At 34.0% G+C, this 15608-nt stretch overlaps 1 protein-coding gene across 2 annotated transcripts in view; it reads left to right on the top strand.

Moving 5' to 3' along the window:
• The window catches only part of ITPR2 (inositol 1,4,5-trisphosphate receptor type 2), a 435712-nt gene that overhangs the window by 292945 nt on the left and 127159 nt on the right, over positions 1-15608 (top strand). For both annotated transcript variants that reach the window (XM_033117018.1, XM_033117019.1), the window contains exons 40-45: positions 3288-3471; positions 4376-4632; positions 7182-7382; positions 9911-10021; positions 13733-13828; positions 15318-15440. In XM_033117018.1, coding sequence (XP_032972909.1) covers positions 3288-3471; positions 4376-4632; positions 7182-7382; positions 9911-10021; positions 13733-13828; positions 15318-15440 — 972 coding nt within the window. The remainder of the gene's footprint in view (positions 1-3287; positions 3472-4375; positions 4633-7181; positions 7383-9910; positions 10022-13732; positions 13829-15317; positions 15441-15608) is intronic.

Below are 15608 nucleotides of genomic sequence, written 5' to 3'. Positions count from 1 at the left end.
TTCTAAGACCAGATATCCAGTTTGGACTTTCTAGAGAAATTGTCGAGGCAATTATGATGTAGTGTTAGATGCAGATTATCCAGGGAAGAGGAGTGAAGGGTTTTTTTGGCATCTCTAGGCAGAAGCTCTCCTTGGGATTGCACTTTCTAGATTCTTGTTTCTGGGCCACTGATGGTTATCAGATGGGATCATCTTGTTTTGTTGTTATTGGTATGACATCTTGCCTCTCCAATGAAATTTCATCTTTCATAAAGTAAGGGATCTTGATCTATTCTTTATATCTACAGTGCATTGTATCCATTCAACAAATATTTGTTGATGAAAAAGCATTAGATATTTGGTATGTGGAAACCTTCTTTTAAGGTGGGTTATGACAGTCTCGTTTATCAGCCTTACCCTGTTCGGGTTTCTCACGTTATCTACATCATTGTATAACCCAGATGTCAGCTGAGTGCCCCTTCATCAAAAACGTCTAGTTGAGGTCAACTTGAATCCTATTCCTCATCCTTGAGCACTCTAAAACCCATGCTTCCCCAAGACTTCTGCCAATCCCTAAGGGATTGTACATTCTCACAGTCTCCTTAGCCAATTGTCTTGGTTTCTTTTTTTTTTTTTTTTTTTGTCTTGGTTTCTTAGTTCATGGATTCTCTTGACAACCCTATTTCTGTAGTACTGAGATGGGACTTTAATCCTCTTTCTTAAGTTCTTCCCTCCTAGTTATATAAGTCAATTTATATGTTTAATATACTTTATTGGTTGAGGAGGAGGTTAGAGGAGGTACTTATATTATCATTTCAAATTGAACACTAACAATAACAATAATGAAAATAATACCTCCTAAATACCAGGCACTGTTCTTAGTGCTTTACGTGTATTAATGTGGTTAATCCTTACAATAACGTGTTTTTTTTCCACAATAACTTTTATACTATCTTACCTTACCAAAGAAGAATCTGAGGCAGGCGGTTTAAGTTCCTTATCCAACATCACGTGGCTAGTCAGAAACAGAATCAGGATTCGAACCCATGCAGTCTGGCTCCAGAGTCTTTGCTCTTACCTGCTATAAACATCTCCTTTCTAAAATAACCTGTCCCTCCTTACTCTTGGGAAATTTCACTGGCCGATTCACCGGGTATCATGTCCTAGTCTTACTCCATCTCTGCAGTTCCTCATTCATTTCCTTTCTCTGTCCTTCCATTTCTAGTCTATGGCCTCTTTCTTGGGGAAAAGTCCTTCCTGTGTCACACAGATATGTTTATCCATCACCCTCGGCTCCTGAAAAAACACCTTTGAGTTTCCCTTTATGCAGCCTATGGAGGTAGTTTCCTAATCAAAAACCATTATCTTTAGTAAGAGAAATCCTTACGCTATCTTCAGTTGAGATTATACAAAGCACACTTTTATCTTTATTAAAATCATACTGTTCAGCTTTGTAAAGCCCTGGTTTAAAAAAGCTGTAGTCTATGTAAATTATTTGCCGTTTTGAGCTTAAGAAGGTACCTCGTAAATTTAGTGATTTAGAATCAGAGAATCTGGATTTAAATCCTAGCTCTATCACTTACAACTTAACATAATATTGGGCAAGTCACTTACCTTTACTAAACCTCATTTTATTAATCTATAAAGTAGAACTGAAAACTGTCAATTCATCATACAGTTGTACTGAAAGTATCAATGAGATAACATTGGTCAAGGAACTATGTAAATTATAAAACTTTGTTTTAATAGAGCCACAAATTTTCTGTAACTTCCTCATTAATATGTTGGAACCCCTTCCTACCTTCTCATCCCATTATTTTGAAATTATTAGGATTTAATCATCAGCTTAATTTGTGAGACCATAGAGGTCTGTGAATGTTGCATTTATCCTTTGAATTAACAGAACTGGCTCAACTGGTTCACTGTAGTTGCTATGGTTACTGTGGCTTTTTGGCCTACTTCTTTGAGGGGTTGATAGTCCTCTGCTGAGGAGCTTCCCCTTGTAGGTATGGAGCCAACTTTTAAGACTTCATAAAACTCTCTGAATATATATTACTCATATCAAAAATTGCAGGACAGGCATCCATTTCAAGACCTGATGTCATTAGAGTCTCACCTACAAGTCACAGGACCTGTGGGCCATTGTTCTAGGAATTCTTTCAGGAAAGCATATCTACAAGAGCCAAACTCCCCCAAAACAGCTGTTTAGATTTCTTAGGTTATCAGCAATTCACCTTGATCTGGAAATCATTATTTTTTTCACGTGTTTTCTTCACACTGTCTCTCACCAAGTTTGTATAACTGTCTTTTAATCACTACAGTTAACTCGGATTATCTTTATTATTATTTTTTACTTTATTTCTTTTGTTTGTGTTGTGTCTATCCCATGGTTTTAGTATTAATAACTTATAAATTCCCCACCCACTGCAAATTCTGTCTTCTCTAGAGTGTATCACCTTTCCTGTCTCCTAACTCTTCTGGATACTTCCATAAGTCACTAAGCAGATAATTATTAGGGCAGATTATTTCCAAGGTTCAGTATTTCCACCTCTCAATAAGATATGTTTTGTCATACTTTTGGTGTTGAATCTTTTCTACATCATTATAAACTATGAAGCAGAATTCATTTTACAGTGGGCTTGTCCTAGACCCCCTGCAAAGCAATGTAGCTAATGAAGTACCAAAAAGACTTAGTGCCTATTTATCAGTGGGTTCCTGTGAGTGAGGCTGCCATGGTAACATACTCTAATTTAAATGTACTGTAATTTAGATAAAAAGAAAAACAACCCTTTGTAACTCCCCCTAAACTCATTTGCAAAGGATGAGCATTGGATTAATGGCCATTTTCTGCTCTTGATTATAAACTCATGAGGGCAGGGATTTCTGTTATTGTTCCTTTTTGCTCCATCTCTAGTACTACCATAGAACCTGGCACATAGTAGGCACTCAATAAATAAGTGTTTAATCAATACATGATTTTATAATAACATAAAAATCAAACAATTCTTTGCCTACAACGTCTTATAGTGCCTTATAAATTTTTAAAATAAGTAATCAGTAAGGGTGAATTAAATAACGTATGAAAATATGTTGGATTTTAGTGGAAATGCTAAGCAAATACAGGTTATTATTGGTATACATTAAATAGTACAGTAGACTGGCAAAAGCTTTCAATTTATTATTTATGCAATAATAATGGGCAGTACATTAAATGTGTGCTTACATTCATAATGCCTATGTTTATTTCAAGCATAAAAACAGTTTTTCTCCCCTTGGGTATTGATACCTTAAAATATGTTTTCTTGCAGTATTCTTTCTACCAACAATTGCATGAACAAAAAAAGTCAGAAAAGTTCTTCAAAGTTCTGTATGACCGAATGAAGGCTGCTCAGAAAGAGATTAGATCAACAGTGACAGTGAATACAGTAGATCTAGGTAACAAAAAAAGGGATGATGACAATGAATTGATGACATCTGGTCCACGAATCAGAGGTAAAGAAATATTTGAGTATTTGGGAGAGTAGAGTGAGAGAAAATAGGGTAATACAGTGTTTAGATCTCACTTATCTTTGTCATCTCACATCTTAGTCTACTTATCCCAACTTTGGCTCTGAGTAAGGAGTTCCAGCCTTAAATTATTACGGTGATAGGGTTGACCTTGAAACAACTCTGTGGAACCAAACTCACACAAAGCATTATTAGTGCAAAGCAACTACAGCAGGTCCTTGAATATCATTGTTTCATTCAATGTAGGTCGTTTCATTATAACGTTAATGAAATGCCATAGGAACTTAACTCTTGTTTATATCATTTAGCCTATGGTAAAATTGGTTTTGTTTTACATATTTCACTTAAAGTCACAGAAACTATCAATGGCATTAAGTAGGGACTTATTGTAGTGGCATGAAAATGTTTGATTGTGAAATGCATGGTATAAAACAACTGTCCCAAACCTTTGAGTGTTCATGAAATTTAAAATTTAAGAACAGAAATTTAAAATTTAAGAACAGAAATTAAGAACCAGACTCTAACAAAAGACTCTTGGTTTTTGGAATAACCGAGTCACCAGTGTTGTAAATGCAAATCATAAAAAAATAATATTTTGAAGTTTGCCATATTTCCCCACCTTGTATTCATGAACTCTCATATTTTATATTTATTAGAAAGGTATGAACCCTTCTAAAATTAGCAAAACATGAAGAACCTTTTTTTAACGTCCCAGTGTAAATATAATTTTTTAATTATTACCTAAAATTCTTTTGGGGAAATTATTGTACCTCTTGTCAGATGATTTTTTAATTCAGTTGTCAGAGAAACTTGGAGTACCTGGTTGTCTTTTCTTTAATTAGCAAGAGGAAATTAATTCAGAAATATAAGAGTACTGCTTTATTTTCAGTAAGAGATTCATCATTACATTTAAAAGAGGGAATGAAAGGGCAATTAACAGAAGCTTCTTCAGCAACATCCAAAGCATACTGTGTATACAGAAGAGAAATGGATCCAGACGTAGACATTATATGTACAGGATCAGAAGCAGGAAACGCCGACGAAAAGTCTGCAGAGGAAGTAACGATGAGTCCTGCAATTGCCATCATGCAGCCGATACTGAGATTTCTTCAGTTGCTATGTGAGAATCACAACCGGGAATTGCAGGTATTCTATTTTGTGTGAAAGCTGAGAAAACAGCCTATGATTTTAAGTATTATAGTTAAGCCCAAATACAACTAACTATAGGAGAGAGTTTGGGAGAGATAATCTCAATAAAACCAATAGTGCTCTTCTGAAGTGGGAAGAAAGTTTTGTATCTAAGGGAGGAAAAATGAAAGGGAAATTCCTTTATGTATAAAAAGTTAGTCTCGTAAAGTTTCATTCTTTGCATCTTCAACTTATACCTTTTAAAGCTCGGTGAGCATCATCTAATCCCAGTATTCTGGTACTTGTTGAGTAAGGTCACATTTGCCTCATCTGTACCATTCACAGTTTTATAGACTGCAGGGGATTTCATCATTTACAACCCAATTCATATTCTCTAAACAGAGTATATTTATATATTTATTAGAAGTAGAGTCGCTATAGGAGAGAATTTTCTATAACAATGGCAGTTTATACCTTTGCAAATGAATATAGTCCTATTCTTATGTGTTCTTTGGTACATTTCCCTTTTTCAAATAGATAAACTTAGCAGTATCTAGGAATTTGGTTTTTGTGTGTGCATGATTTGTACGCACTGCTTACATCACCGTGGCAAAACCACATGAAAGGTGAAATAATTTCTAAGAGCACATGTTTAATATTAGAGAGACTGCAGAGTTTGAAGCTGTTTTCTCTAGTAAGGGTCTAGAGTACAGGTGTTCTGAATTGGTAAGAGATGAAAGATTTATGTAAATGGAATTAAATATTCTCCAAGGGAATAAGCTTGGGAATTAATAAATGGTAGAAGCCATGACTCTTGTGGATTCCCCACACACACACACACACACACACACATGACTTGGAGAGGGCTGCTACAGAGCTATCGACAAGCAAAGGCCAGAAGCATTACTTCCAGAAGGAGGACACTGGATATTCCTTCACACTTATCCTGTCCCACCTAGTCTGTCCATGTGGGAAACAGATATATAGAATCTGATCAAACGTTTTACTGATAGGGATGTGGGGGTCACACAATTTAGAAAATGCTACTTATAAAATTGTTTTATTTTAATGATAATAAATGGTAGAATTCTTCAGTAGTTAATATGTAGAAGCAACCAAAATGTCCATCGACAGATGAATAGATACTCTAAATGAGGTATATACAGACAATGGAATATTATTCAGCTTTAAAAAAATGGAAATTCTGACATGTGCTACAACATATATGAACCTTGGGACATTATAAGTGAAATAAGTCACTTAGAAAACGACAAATACTGTTTGATTTCATTTAAACCATAGAGACAGAAAGTAGAATGGTGGTTGCCAGGGCTGAGGAGCGGGGAATGGAAAATTGTTAATAGGTATAGACTTTCAGTTTTGCAAGATGAAAAGAGTTCTAGAAATAAGGATGCTGGTGATGGTAGCTCAATATTATGAATACCTCTAAACTATACACTTAAAAATTATTAAGATGGTAAATTTCAGTATGTTTTGGCACAATACAAAAAAATGGGGAAAAAGTTACAAAAACAAAGTAAAAGGATAAAGAAAATAAATGGAGGAAATAAATTCAAACAAATAAATGAATAAAAATAGGTATTAAATTTGAATAAAAAATGAAAATTTCCATTTTTGCTTACTGTTTCACCAGGTTTACTCCCCAAAGAAATTACTGTTAATGCATTGTTTTTCCTTCCAGAAATTTTTATGCATATATAAGCATATTGATCTGTAAGCATGTAAACCTTTCTTAAAATCATATTATATATTGTTCCTCAGCTTACTTTTTTCCGCTATTAATACATCTTATTGCTAAATTACTTATTACTATTTTATATCAGTACATATTGATGTACCTCATTTTTATAGCTTCACAATATTCCAGTGTTTAGATGTACTATTTATTAAACCAGTCAGTCACATTGTGATGGATATGGTATGGTTTCCAGTTTTTGCTATTACAAACAGTGTCCAGTGAATCTCTTTGTGGAGATACACACACACACACACACACACACACACACACACACACACACACACACACACACACACTAGCTTTTGGAAAGTGGAATTGTATGTTAACTGAAAATTTTGACAGGTGCTTCCAAGTTGCCCTCCAAAATAGTTGTATCATTTAATGATTGAACCCGCACTGTTTATAAGGGATCATTTACTTGAAAATTTGGTTACTTCTTTCCCCAGTAAACTTCTTCTAGTTTCCTTTTTCCTTCTCCTTTTCCTACCACTATTATTTTGCCCTCTCTTTATAGTTTTAGGATAATGACATTGTGAAATTTTTAAGAACTATACCGATAAATATAGTTGCTTGAGGAAATCTGCTTTTCTATTGCAAATGATATAGTCTGTACACCTTCTTTTTTTTCTTGAACCTAGAAGAAATTTAATAAATATGAACAAATTCTTATAAAGAACAATTCCATTTGACATTGCCACCGGGATCTTTTTGAGTAAGCAACACACACATACACATACACACCCACCTGAAAACAATTAGCACAATGATTTTTTTTTAACCCTTGGGTTATATTTTCTTTTGCCTTCAGAACTTCTTGAGGAATCAAAACAATAAAACAAATTACAACCTTGTCTGTGAGACCCTTCAGTTTTTGGACTGCATTTGTGGAAGTACAACAGGTGGCCTGGGCCTGTTGGGTCTGTACATCAATGAGAAGAATGTAGTGCTGGTCAACCAAACTCTGGAAAGCTTGACCGAGTATTGCCAGGGCCCATGTCATGAAAATCAGGTAACCGTGAAAGCAGTTCTTCAAAACTGTTCGTGAATAATTAGCAGAGATCAAATTGATGAACAAGCCAACCCTTGTGTACTTTTAACAAATTTCTTCTTGTTTTGCCAGATATTTTTACTTTCCTAACAAAACATACAAAGACTGAATTATAGACTAATAAATACTATGCCATATTTTATTTAATCTCATTGTGAAAGAAAATTTCCATGAAAATGTTCCAGATAAAAATCAGACATATTAGAAAGAGTTAAATATGATTCTTCATCATTGCTCACTTTTCATCTTTAGTGAATCTCTCCAGGATTTTTGGAATAAACTCCCTTTTGTTTCTTTGGACCCACCACAGTGGGTAGTATATATTATCTCCTGTGTATCCACAGTAACCTTATGAAACTTATGAAATGGGTATCATTGCTTCCATTTTGCTGATAAATAGGTTCTGATTCAGAGATTAAGTGACATTACAATGTCTCAAAGTGACAAATGGTAAGTTGTAGAGCCATACTTAACACTTAGGACTTTTGATTGAGTCTAAATGGAGTGCTCTTTGGCTGTATTAGATTTTTCAGGGCAAAGTTTCAACTCTCTCTTCCAGAGTGTTTGCCTCTGATTCTTTTCTTGGCTATCAAGGACACACTGTGGCAGAAGAAAACAGGTCACTTGAGCTAGTAAAGGGAGGGAAGCCACCCTGGAGTTTATTAATTGACTGTTTACCTCCACTCAAGAGTTATACAGCTGCCATCAAAAGCATGCATCCACCCTGGAAGAAAGTTTTCAAATCACAGGCATTTCTGGATATAAATTTTAAAGAAGCCATTGAGACCAAACATCAGTATTTAACATAGAAAAGAAATGTGAAAAAGAAATCTGCTTTTCTATTGCAAATTATATGGTCTGTACACACACACATATACGTAGTATTAATATATACATATACATACATAAGTGCATAAACATATATACATATATACATATATACATATATATACACACACACACACACACACACACACACACACACACACACACACACACATAAACTAAAAACAATTACCGACATAAATAATTTGTTATGGAGATACTTTACCCCACCTCAGTAACGTGCATGTGACATGGTGAAGAGATTATGGATTTTGCTGTTGTTTTCCTGGATTATGTTTCAGTCTCCTAGGGCAGTGATACAAGTAAACCTAATTGTTGATTTAAAGTTAAGAAAAAAACATACAAATTCAGAGATTTGGTTTTGTTGTTGGTAAAAATATGTATATCTATATTAGACAACACGTACCCCCCACTTTTGGTCTTACAAGTGGATGGAATGGAATTTTGAAAGTCATTTACTAAATCAGGTAAGCTCTAAAAGAAAAACACCAATAATAAAAATAGCATGAATCCCACATACTCTAATAATATACTTAGTCTGAGCCCCATGCTCTAAAAATGTGTGTAAGGAAAGAAGGTTGCTAACAAATTCCAGAAATGATCTTCAAATTGATTCCCTTGAAGTTTGGCAAACGTTTTAATGATCAGAAGAACCTCAGAGAATGTAGAAGATGAATGGAAAACACCTTCCTTTGTGTCAAAGGAGTAAAAATTTCCTTGTATGAAGGGAGAAATAAAGCCCATTCTAAAAAATAACTGTCATTTCAGAGTTACCTTGATTTTACTCTTTCTTTTAGTTCACCTGGGTTTCCATTTTTCAAACCCCTTGACACTGGGTGCTGCATTTTTGTTACATGTAGTTCCACAAATTCCAGTTCACAAGTTTCTGATTTTCAAGTTGTATAAATTGAACTAAGTTCAAAGTCATAGCACAATAGACCTTAACCTTCAAAATACGTACTCAACATTTATCTCTCAGGATGTTTTATAAACTTTCCTCAAGTAAGATCCCTCTATAAATCACTCAACTTTAAGGAATCTGCTGGATTTTTCTTCAGCCACCAGAATTGTCAGGATGTCCTCAAAACATCAGGAGATACCTGTATTCCCTGTCTGCTGCCACCCAGGTCATGCAGCAGCTTCACTTGTCACTTATTTAGCATTAATTAACAGCTAAACTAAAATGCTACATCAATACCAATAAAGATTACTTACAAACCTCAGGCATAAAAGGAACACTCCTTTCATAAATGGGAATATTCTATTAGCCAGGATAAATTAGATCTTAAAATTCTAAATTTAAGGAACTCTTCTCTTGAAGGGCATATTAAATTTTATTGACTGAAAAAATATTTAACATAACCAGTGTTGCTTGAAATTCTATAAAAATAATTCATTTTAAAAGATACCTGTTACAGTGTGTCTGTATTCTGCATACAAAGTCATTTATCAATACTAATCAATTAATTGTCAGACTCTATGCAAAACTTATCCTTGACTTATCTTTGACTTAATCTCAAAGTTAAATCTTAATTATATTTTAAAGGTCAAAAGACTAAGGTGATTCTGGTATTTTTATGTCATATGATTTCTAGTGCTTTTATGTTAAATAGATGTTATTTTATAAACGTTTTGCGTTCCAGACATGTATTGCTACTCATGAATCCAATGGGATCGATATCATCATTGCTTTGATTCTAAATGACATAAACCCTCTTGGTAAATATCGAATGGACCTGGTGCTCCAACTAAAGGTAGAGTAAATCCACTATTCAGCGGGGAAAGTGACATTGTCTATATAAAACTCACTTCCAGTGTTGACTACATCTTCAAGTAGCTCTTGTAAAAACCAAGATATTACCATATTTTCAAATCATGAATCGACAGAAAGGATTAGTGAAATTCCTGATAAAATGTCAAACTTTGAGGTACTATTCTGTTGGAGGATACTTTATTGGAAGTTCTGGTAGGTAGCTGCTTTGATTCAGTCCTTCTCTTCTGTTTTTATTTTATATTTTTCATTATATAGAGCAGAAGCTGTTGAACATTCACTATACCATATTTTAAAAATTTATCTTGAGTATAGAATTCTGTCTATCAAGTCACAATTAATTACACTATGTAAAAGGAAGGCTGCATTTTAATTTTATGGCTCTCTTCTTTCTAAAAGTTGTTTTCTTTTACATTAGAATCTTATTTTTTCCCCAAATACTGTAAGCTATTTTCACACTCCCTTTGAGAAATTACTTTAACTTAAGCCAGGCACATACTTATCAGCAGTTCCATTTATCAGAGTTTAGGGACAAAAATGCCATTTAAAAAATTTCTTCAATTTTTTGTTCAAATGGAAATAGACAAATGAATATACATAAGAACCTTTATAAACCCCAAATACAAAGGCATGATATTCAATTGAGGTGAATTATTAAAGACCACATTTTGTGTTTAGTGTTAAGCAGGTGAAAAAGAAATATCATTGCTGTTAAATACAATTTTTCCGTTAAGACAGGTCTACCCAATATCATAGCAAACATAAATCAGTTTAACATTGTATAGGTAAATTTATGATCAAGAAGAGTGATATTTTTATAGATCTGTTTCTAACTATGGATTTAGATAGATAATAGAATGTACGTATGTCCTATTGATGTGAAGATTGTGCAAATGGCTCTTAATGAGCACATGTGTCTTTTCATAGAAGAGATGAGTTTGTAGTTCTTCATTCTGTTCATTCACAATATGTATAAGCTTTGGGTCCTTCCATTCATAGATTGGAGCAAAGGTAATCCTCACGCAGATTGAATTTGTGTCTGTTTCCTCATTTGCATCATGCTTCAGTTAGTGAAGCCAGCCAAAGCCTATATGACAGACAACTTAATTTGAGTTAGTAGAAACGTTTTTATTTCATCTTAAATTCATCTTTAACCATAATTCATAAAGAAAAAGCATATAGGAGTCTTACTTAGCCTTTGGCTTTTTAAATCCTTTATTAATCTAAAGTCTATACCTTTAAATCTCATTTTTAATTGATATAACTTAACTGGTGGAAATACTGAATGATTCATAAATTTAAAACCAAGTATAGGCATACAGATTATTTACAAGTCCAGGCCTATGTAAAATAACTAAATGAGGGTATGACTTAAGAGTACAAAAGTCTTAGCTATTCAAATTGAAAATGGTCTTTTGAAAAGGAGTCATTTAAAATATCATTTATGTTGCTAAGCCCAATTTATATATAACTTTTCAAAATCTGTTAGATAAATGTAGGTATGTATAAAATAACAAATCAATGGATTTGACTTGAAATATTTAAAGTGTAGTTTTCTATCTAAACAATCGATGAGGCTTTGTACATAATGGTCGATATGGCAACGATGTTTATAAGACAGAATTATATATATTGGCAAATTTTAGAGGGTTTCCCTGGGTAGGGTGCTTTTAATTATAAACGCTCCGTAACATTATAGAAATATATTAAAAATGTCAAGGTTTTATTTTATATCATTCACCCCTAAATTTAATTACTTAATAATTGTTTATAATTTTAAGTATACTTAATCCTATATACTCATTTACTGTACAATTTTATGAACTTTTTCATGTCTTGTCCTTTGCTTTTTAATTTACATTTCATAACCGATCTGTGACTATGAAGTGCTGAATTTGCAAAGAGGTAGTTTTTTATTTTGTTTTGTGTTTAGGACTCTAACTTCCTTTAGAAGGAAACCCTCTATTAACACTGACACACGCATTTGATTTTTCAGTGTATATAGGCTCTTGTACTTTCAAATTGATTCAGATTTCAGTAGGTCATTTACAAGGTTCTTTTTCTTCCAACATAGTATGAAAAAGAAGATTGGTTAGAAAAAAAGACCATAGTGCTAACAGCATTCTGAAATTGGATGTATTTTTAAGCTATTATGTATTGGGCCTGCTGAGGGTTATTAGAGAATACTGCTATTGTTGCCAAGGTTTTAGCTTTGAATTCTATGGGGTCAGTTCAGACGGCTCTAAGGATTTAAGCTCTCCACTCATCCTAGAACCTTATTTTTTAGGTATGTTGTTTGTATGTGTTGCTACATTATACAAATGGATTTTAGGATTGGTACAAATCTGTAAAATTGTTAAACAGAACAGAAAAAAATAATGCTCCCCCCCCACACACACACAAAATACTAACATCTTTTCAGGATGGGTCAGTGACATTGATTTTGTCGTCAGCATCATCATCATCATCATCATCATCATCGTTACTATTATTAGTCATTTAAAGATCATGTTTAGACTGTACTTCTAAAAGGAAAAAATAGTTGGATAGAATTTGGTATTATAGCACTCAGTAAAATTAGTTTATACGACTTTAACAAAATTTGTGTGGTGCATATATACATACACAAAACAACTGATTCAATTTAAGCATTCATCCTATAAGATGTTCATTTTGAGTCACTAACAAGCATCCTAAAGCCATTTGATTCTATTTCTTTTGTGCTCCTATCAAAGATTGTGTGTAGAGGTAGAGATTTTTATCTAAATGAATGTTACAAAAACACTGTAGATTTATCTTCCAGGTAATTTTTATCATTTTGTCATTTTGCAATTTGCCACAATTCTGGGGCAGTGCTGTTGAAAACACAGTGTAAAGAAACATCTTCCCAAATGTTGAGGATTTTGTGCTTTGTGTAGCAAGACATTCTGTAACTCTCTGGTACCCATTCTGGATAACAAATTGACTATATTGGAAACATTTTTGATATCTATCGTTAAAAACATTTGAGATAATATATTTATAAACCAAATTAGAAAACATCAAAGACAACATAAACCATTTTCATTCTCCATTAAACAAAAATAGAAAATATTCTTCTACAACCCAGATGGTAAACATGTATATAGTGAGACTAGTAAACCATTATCAATAAATTTTATATTTTACTTCTAACTCATTAATTTAGAATTTTATAGATTAATTTTCAGTAATTGTTGCTCAAATTTATTTAAACCTTTGGTTTGATAATATGTATTAATGTTTCATGTTAAATACAACTTGCTAAATCTTTACTTATATACTATTTCTGTGAAATATGTCATTGATACTGGCCCATCTTACTGTCTTGTTAAAATGTCTTAAAGAAGATGTTTAAGAAATAGTGAAGGGAAATATGATTATATTTTAATGCATTGTACATAAAGTCAATCTTGTTTTTAAAACACCTTTTCACCAATATTTAAAATAGCCCTTGTAACTTATCTCTCACGATTCATTATTTTTATTTTGTGTTGGCAATAAAGTAAAACTTTATATTTTAAAATGCTAATAAGCCAAACAAAATTAGCAGTTTCAAATTCTATTTGATTGAAAAAAAAATGTGGTCTTGGTAATCTCAATTAAAACAAATGCCTGGGATCGTTAATCCATGAAAAGACTTTTCTTGTGTGTTAACTTAATCTGTTTTTTCCAGAACAATGCCTCCAAGCTTTTGCTGGCCATTATGGAAAGCAGACATGACAGTGAGAATGCAGAAAGAATTCTTTTTAACATGAGACCCAGGGAACTGGTAAGAAAACTTTTGAAAGCCATGTTAATAATGTATAACTAAAAAGGACACGTTTGTAGTATGCGTGTCTGAAAAAGTCTAGTGACTTTCACTGCTCTGGCAATGCATAATGTCACATCATGACCTACCATTATGAATACCTCAGAAGGCCCCATGATGGCAAAGGCCTGTGTTTATTTGGGTCCTTATGACTTCCTTGGTTTTATCCACTCTGAGTACTTTTCTTAACCAGATTGTCATGCTCAACTAAAGTATCTGCATATTCTTTTTGACGGAAAAAGTTTTATTTCATTTGTGTATTGGAATGTATGAGGAAGATGCATAAAAAAATGTTTGTACCCCTCAAAAATTATATTTATACCCCTTTCTGAACAATGAAAGTAAATTCAATATCCTTTGTACTTGTTCTTATCAGTGAAATGTTGCACAATGCTTGTCCTAGAGAAAACTGTGTGGAGATGAGGATTCCCAAGAGATCATTAATGGGCCTTCCTATTGTAGAAATTATATTTTCCTCCTCACTCGTGACATGGAAATCATGAAGTACTATCAGCATGCTTCAAAAGCATTGGGTTTCAAAAGCATTGAGTACGTACTCAAACCATGTATGTTAATAGCTCAGTGCCATAATGACTAAATCCCAGTCTTGGCAGCACCACTGTTGGCGCTATGGGGGGGAAATCCTATGGAAGGCATTCTTTTGCTCTCTCTTTAATAGTAATGAATGAAGTCGAGGAGGACAGATAAAGAGTAAGATGAGATGCATCTTGATTTAACATATATTTAATGAGAGCCTAGTATCTGTAAGGCAACAGGTTAAGAGGAGCAAGACCTTCCCTATCCTTATGGTTAAATGGGGCAAAAAGATATATTCATTCAACAACAGCCCTGTACAAAAGCCTGTTGAAAAAAACTATTTCCTCTGCGTACAACCCCTTTATCCCATCATCCGCTTCCTCCATGTGGCCCACCCTCATCCTCTTGTCTGAGTGGGTGCCCTTGCCCTGTGCCTAATTAGTGCCTCACACTTAGCTTTCCTGTAAGACTGTTGGGTTCGCCTCTTGATTTGCCAACTTTCCCACTGGACAGTAAGTTCCCTGAGGGGAGATACTCTGTTCTATCTACCCGTGGGTCCTCAGTGCAAAGGATGATGTCCAGCACCATGTATCCCTGTTATCAAGTGGGTACTTAATAAATAACAGCTACTTATCCTGGTTCCAGTGTCCCCCACTTCATGGGAACTTTGGCACTGTCAACATTCAAAAATCAAAGTAAAGTTTTCCAAGGAGAATGGAATATTTTAGGAAAATATTCCCATGTTCATTTAAATACAGATGGTTTCCAAGGCCATTTTCATTCAGAGTTCTTTTATACTTTTCAAGTCTTAGGAAGCGTTCCAGTTTTTAAGTATACCTCATAAGTAATGTAAAATGTTGGCATGTTGTTCATGCCATTTCAAGCCTTGCTCTTCCTATTTGTGTTTTGATAGGTGGACGTGATGAAGAATGCCTATAACCAAGGACTGGAATGTGATCACGGGCATGATGATGGTGGAGATGACGGTGTTTCCCCAAAAGATGTTGGACACAATATCTATATTCTGGCCCATCAGGTGTCACATTTTGTATCTTTATATTATTTTACTAATCCTATCAGTTATGTTTTGTCTCATGGCTTGTCATCATGGTTTCAAGTCCTGGTTCCTTCTTCATTGAGCACTTGCCTCCCTTGCTTTTGGCCAAGGAGAGGGAAAATCTCGCAGCATGCCTGACTCCACACC

The sequence above is a fragment of the Rhinolophus ferrumequinum genome, chromosome 10 (genome assembly GCF_004115265.2).
Source record: "Rhinolophus ferrumequinum isolate MPI-CBG mRhiFer1 chromosome 10, mRhiFer1_v1.p, whole genome shotgun sequence".
Taxonomy (NCBI): Eukaryota; Metazoa; Chordata; class Mammalia; order Chiroptera; family Rhinolophidae; genus Rhinolophus; species Rhinolophus ferrumequinum.
The sequence above is the reverse complement of the archived record's forward strand: the minus strand, read 5'-3'. Positions and strand labels throughout refer to the sequence as shown.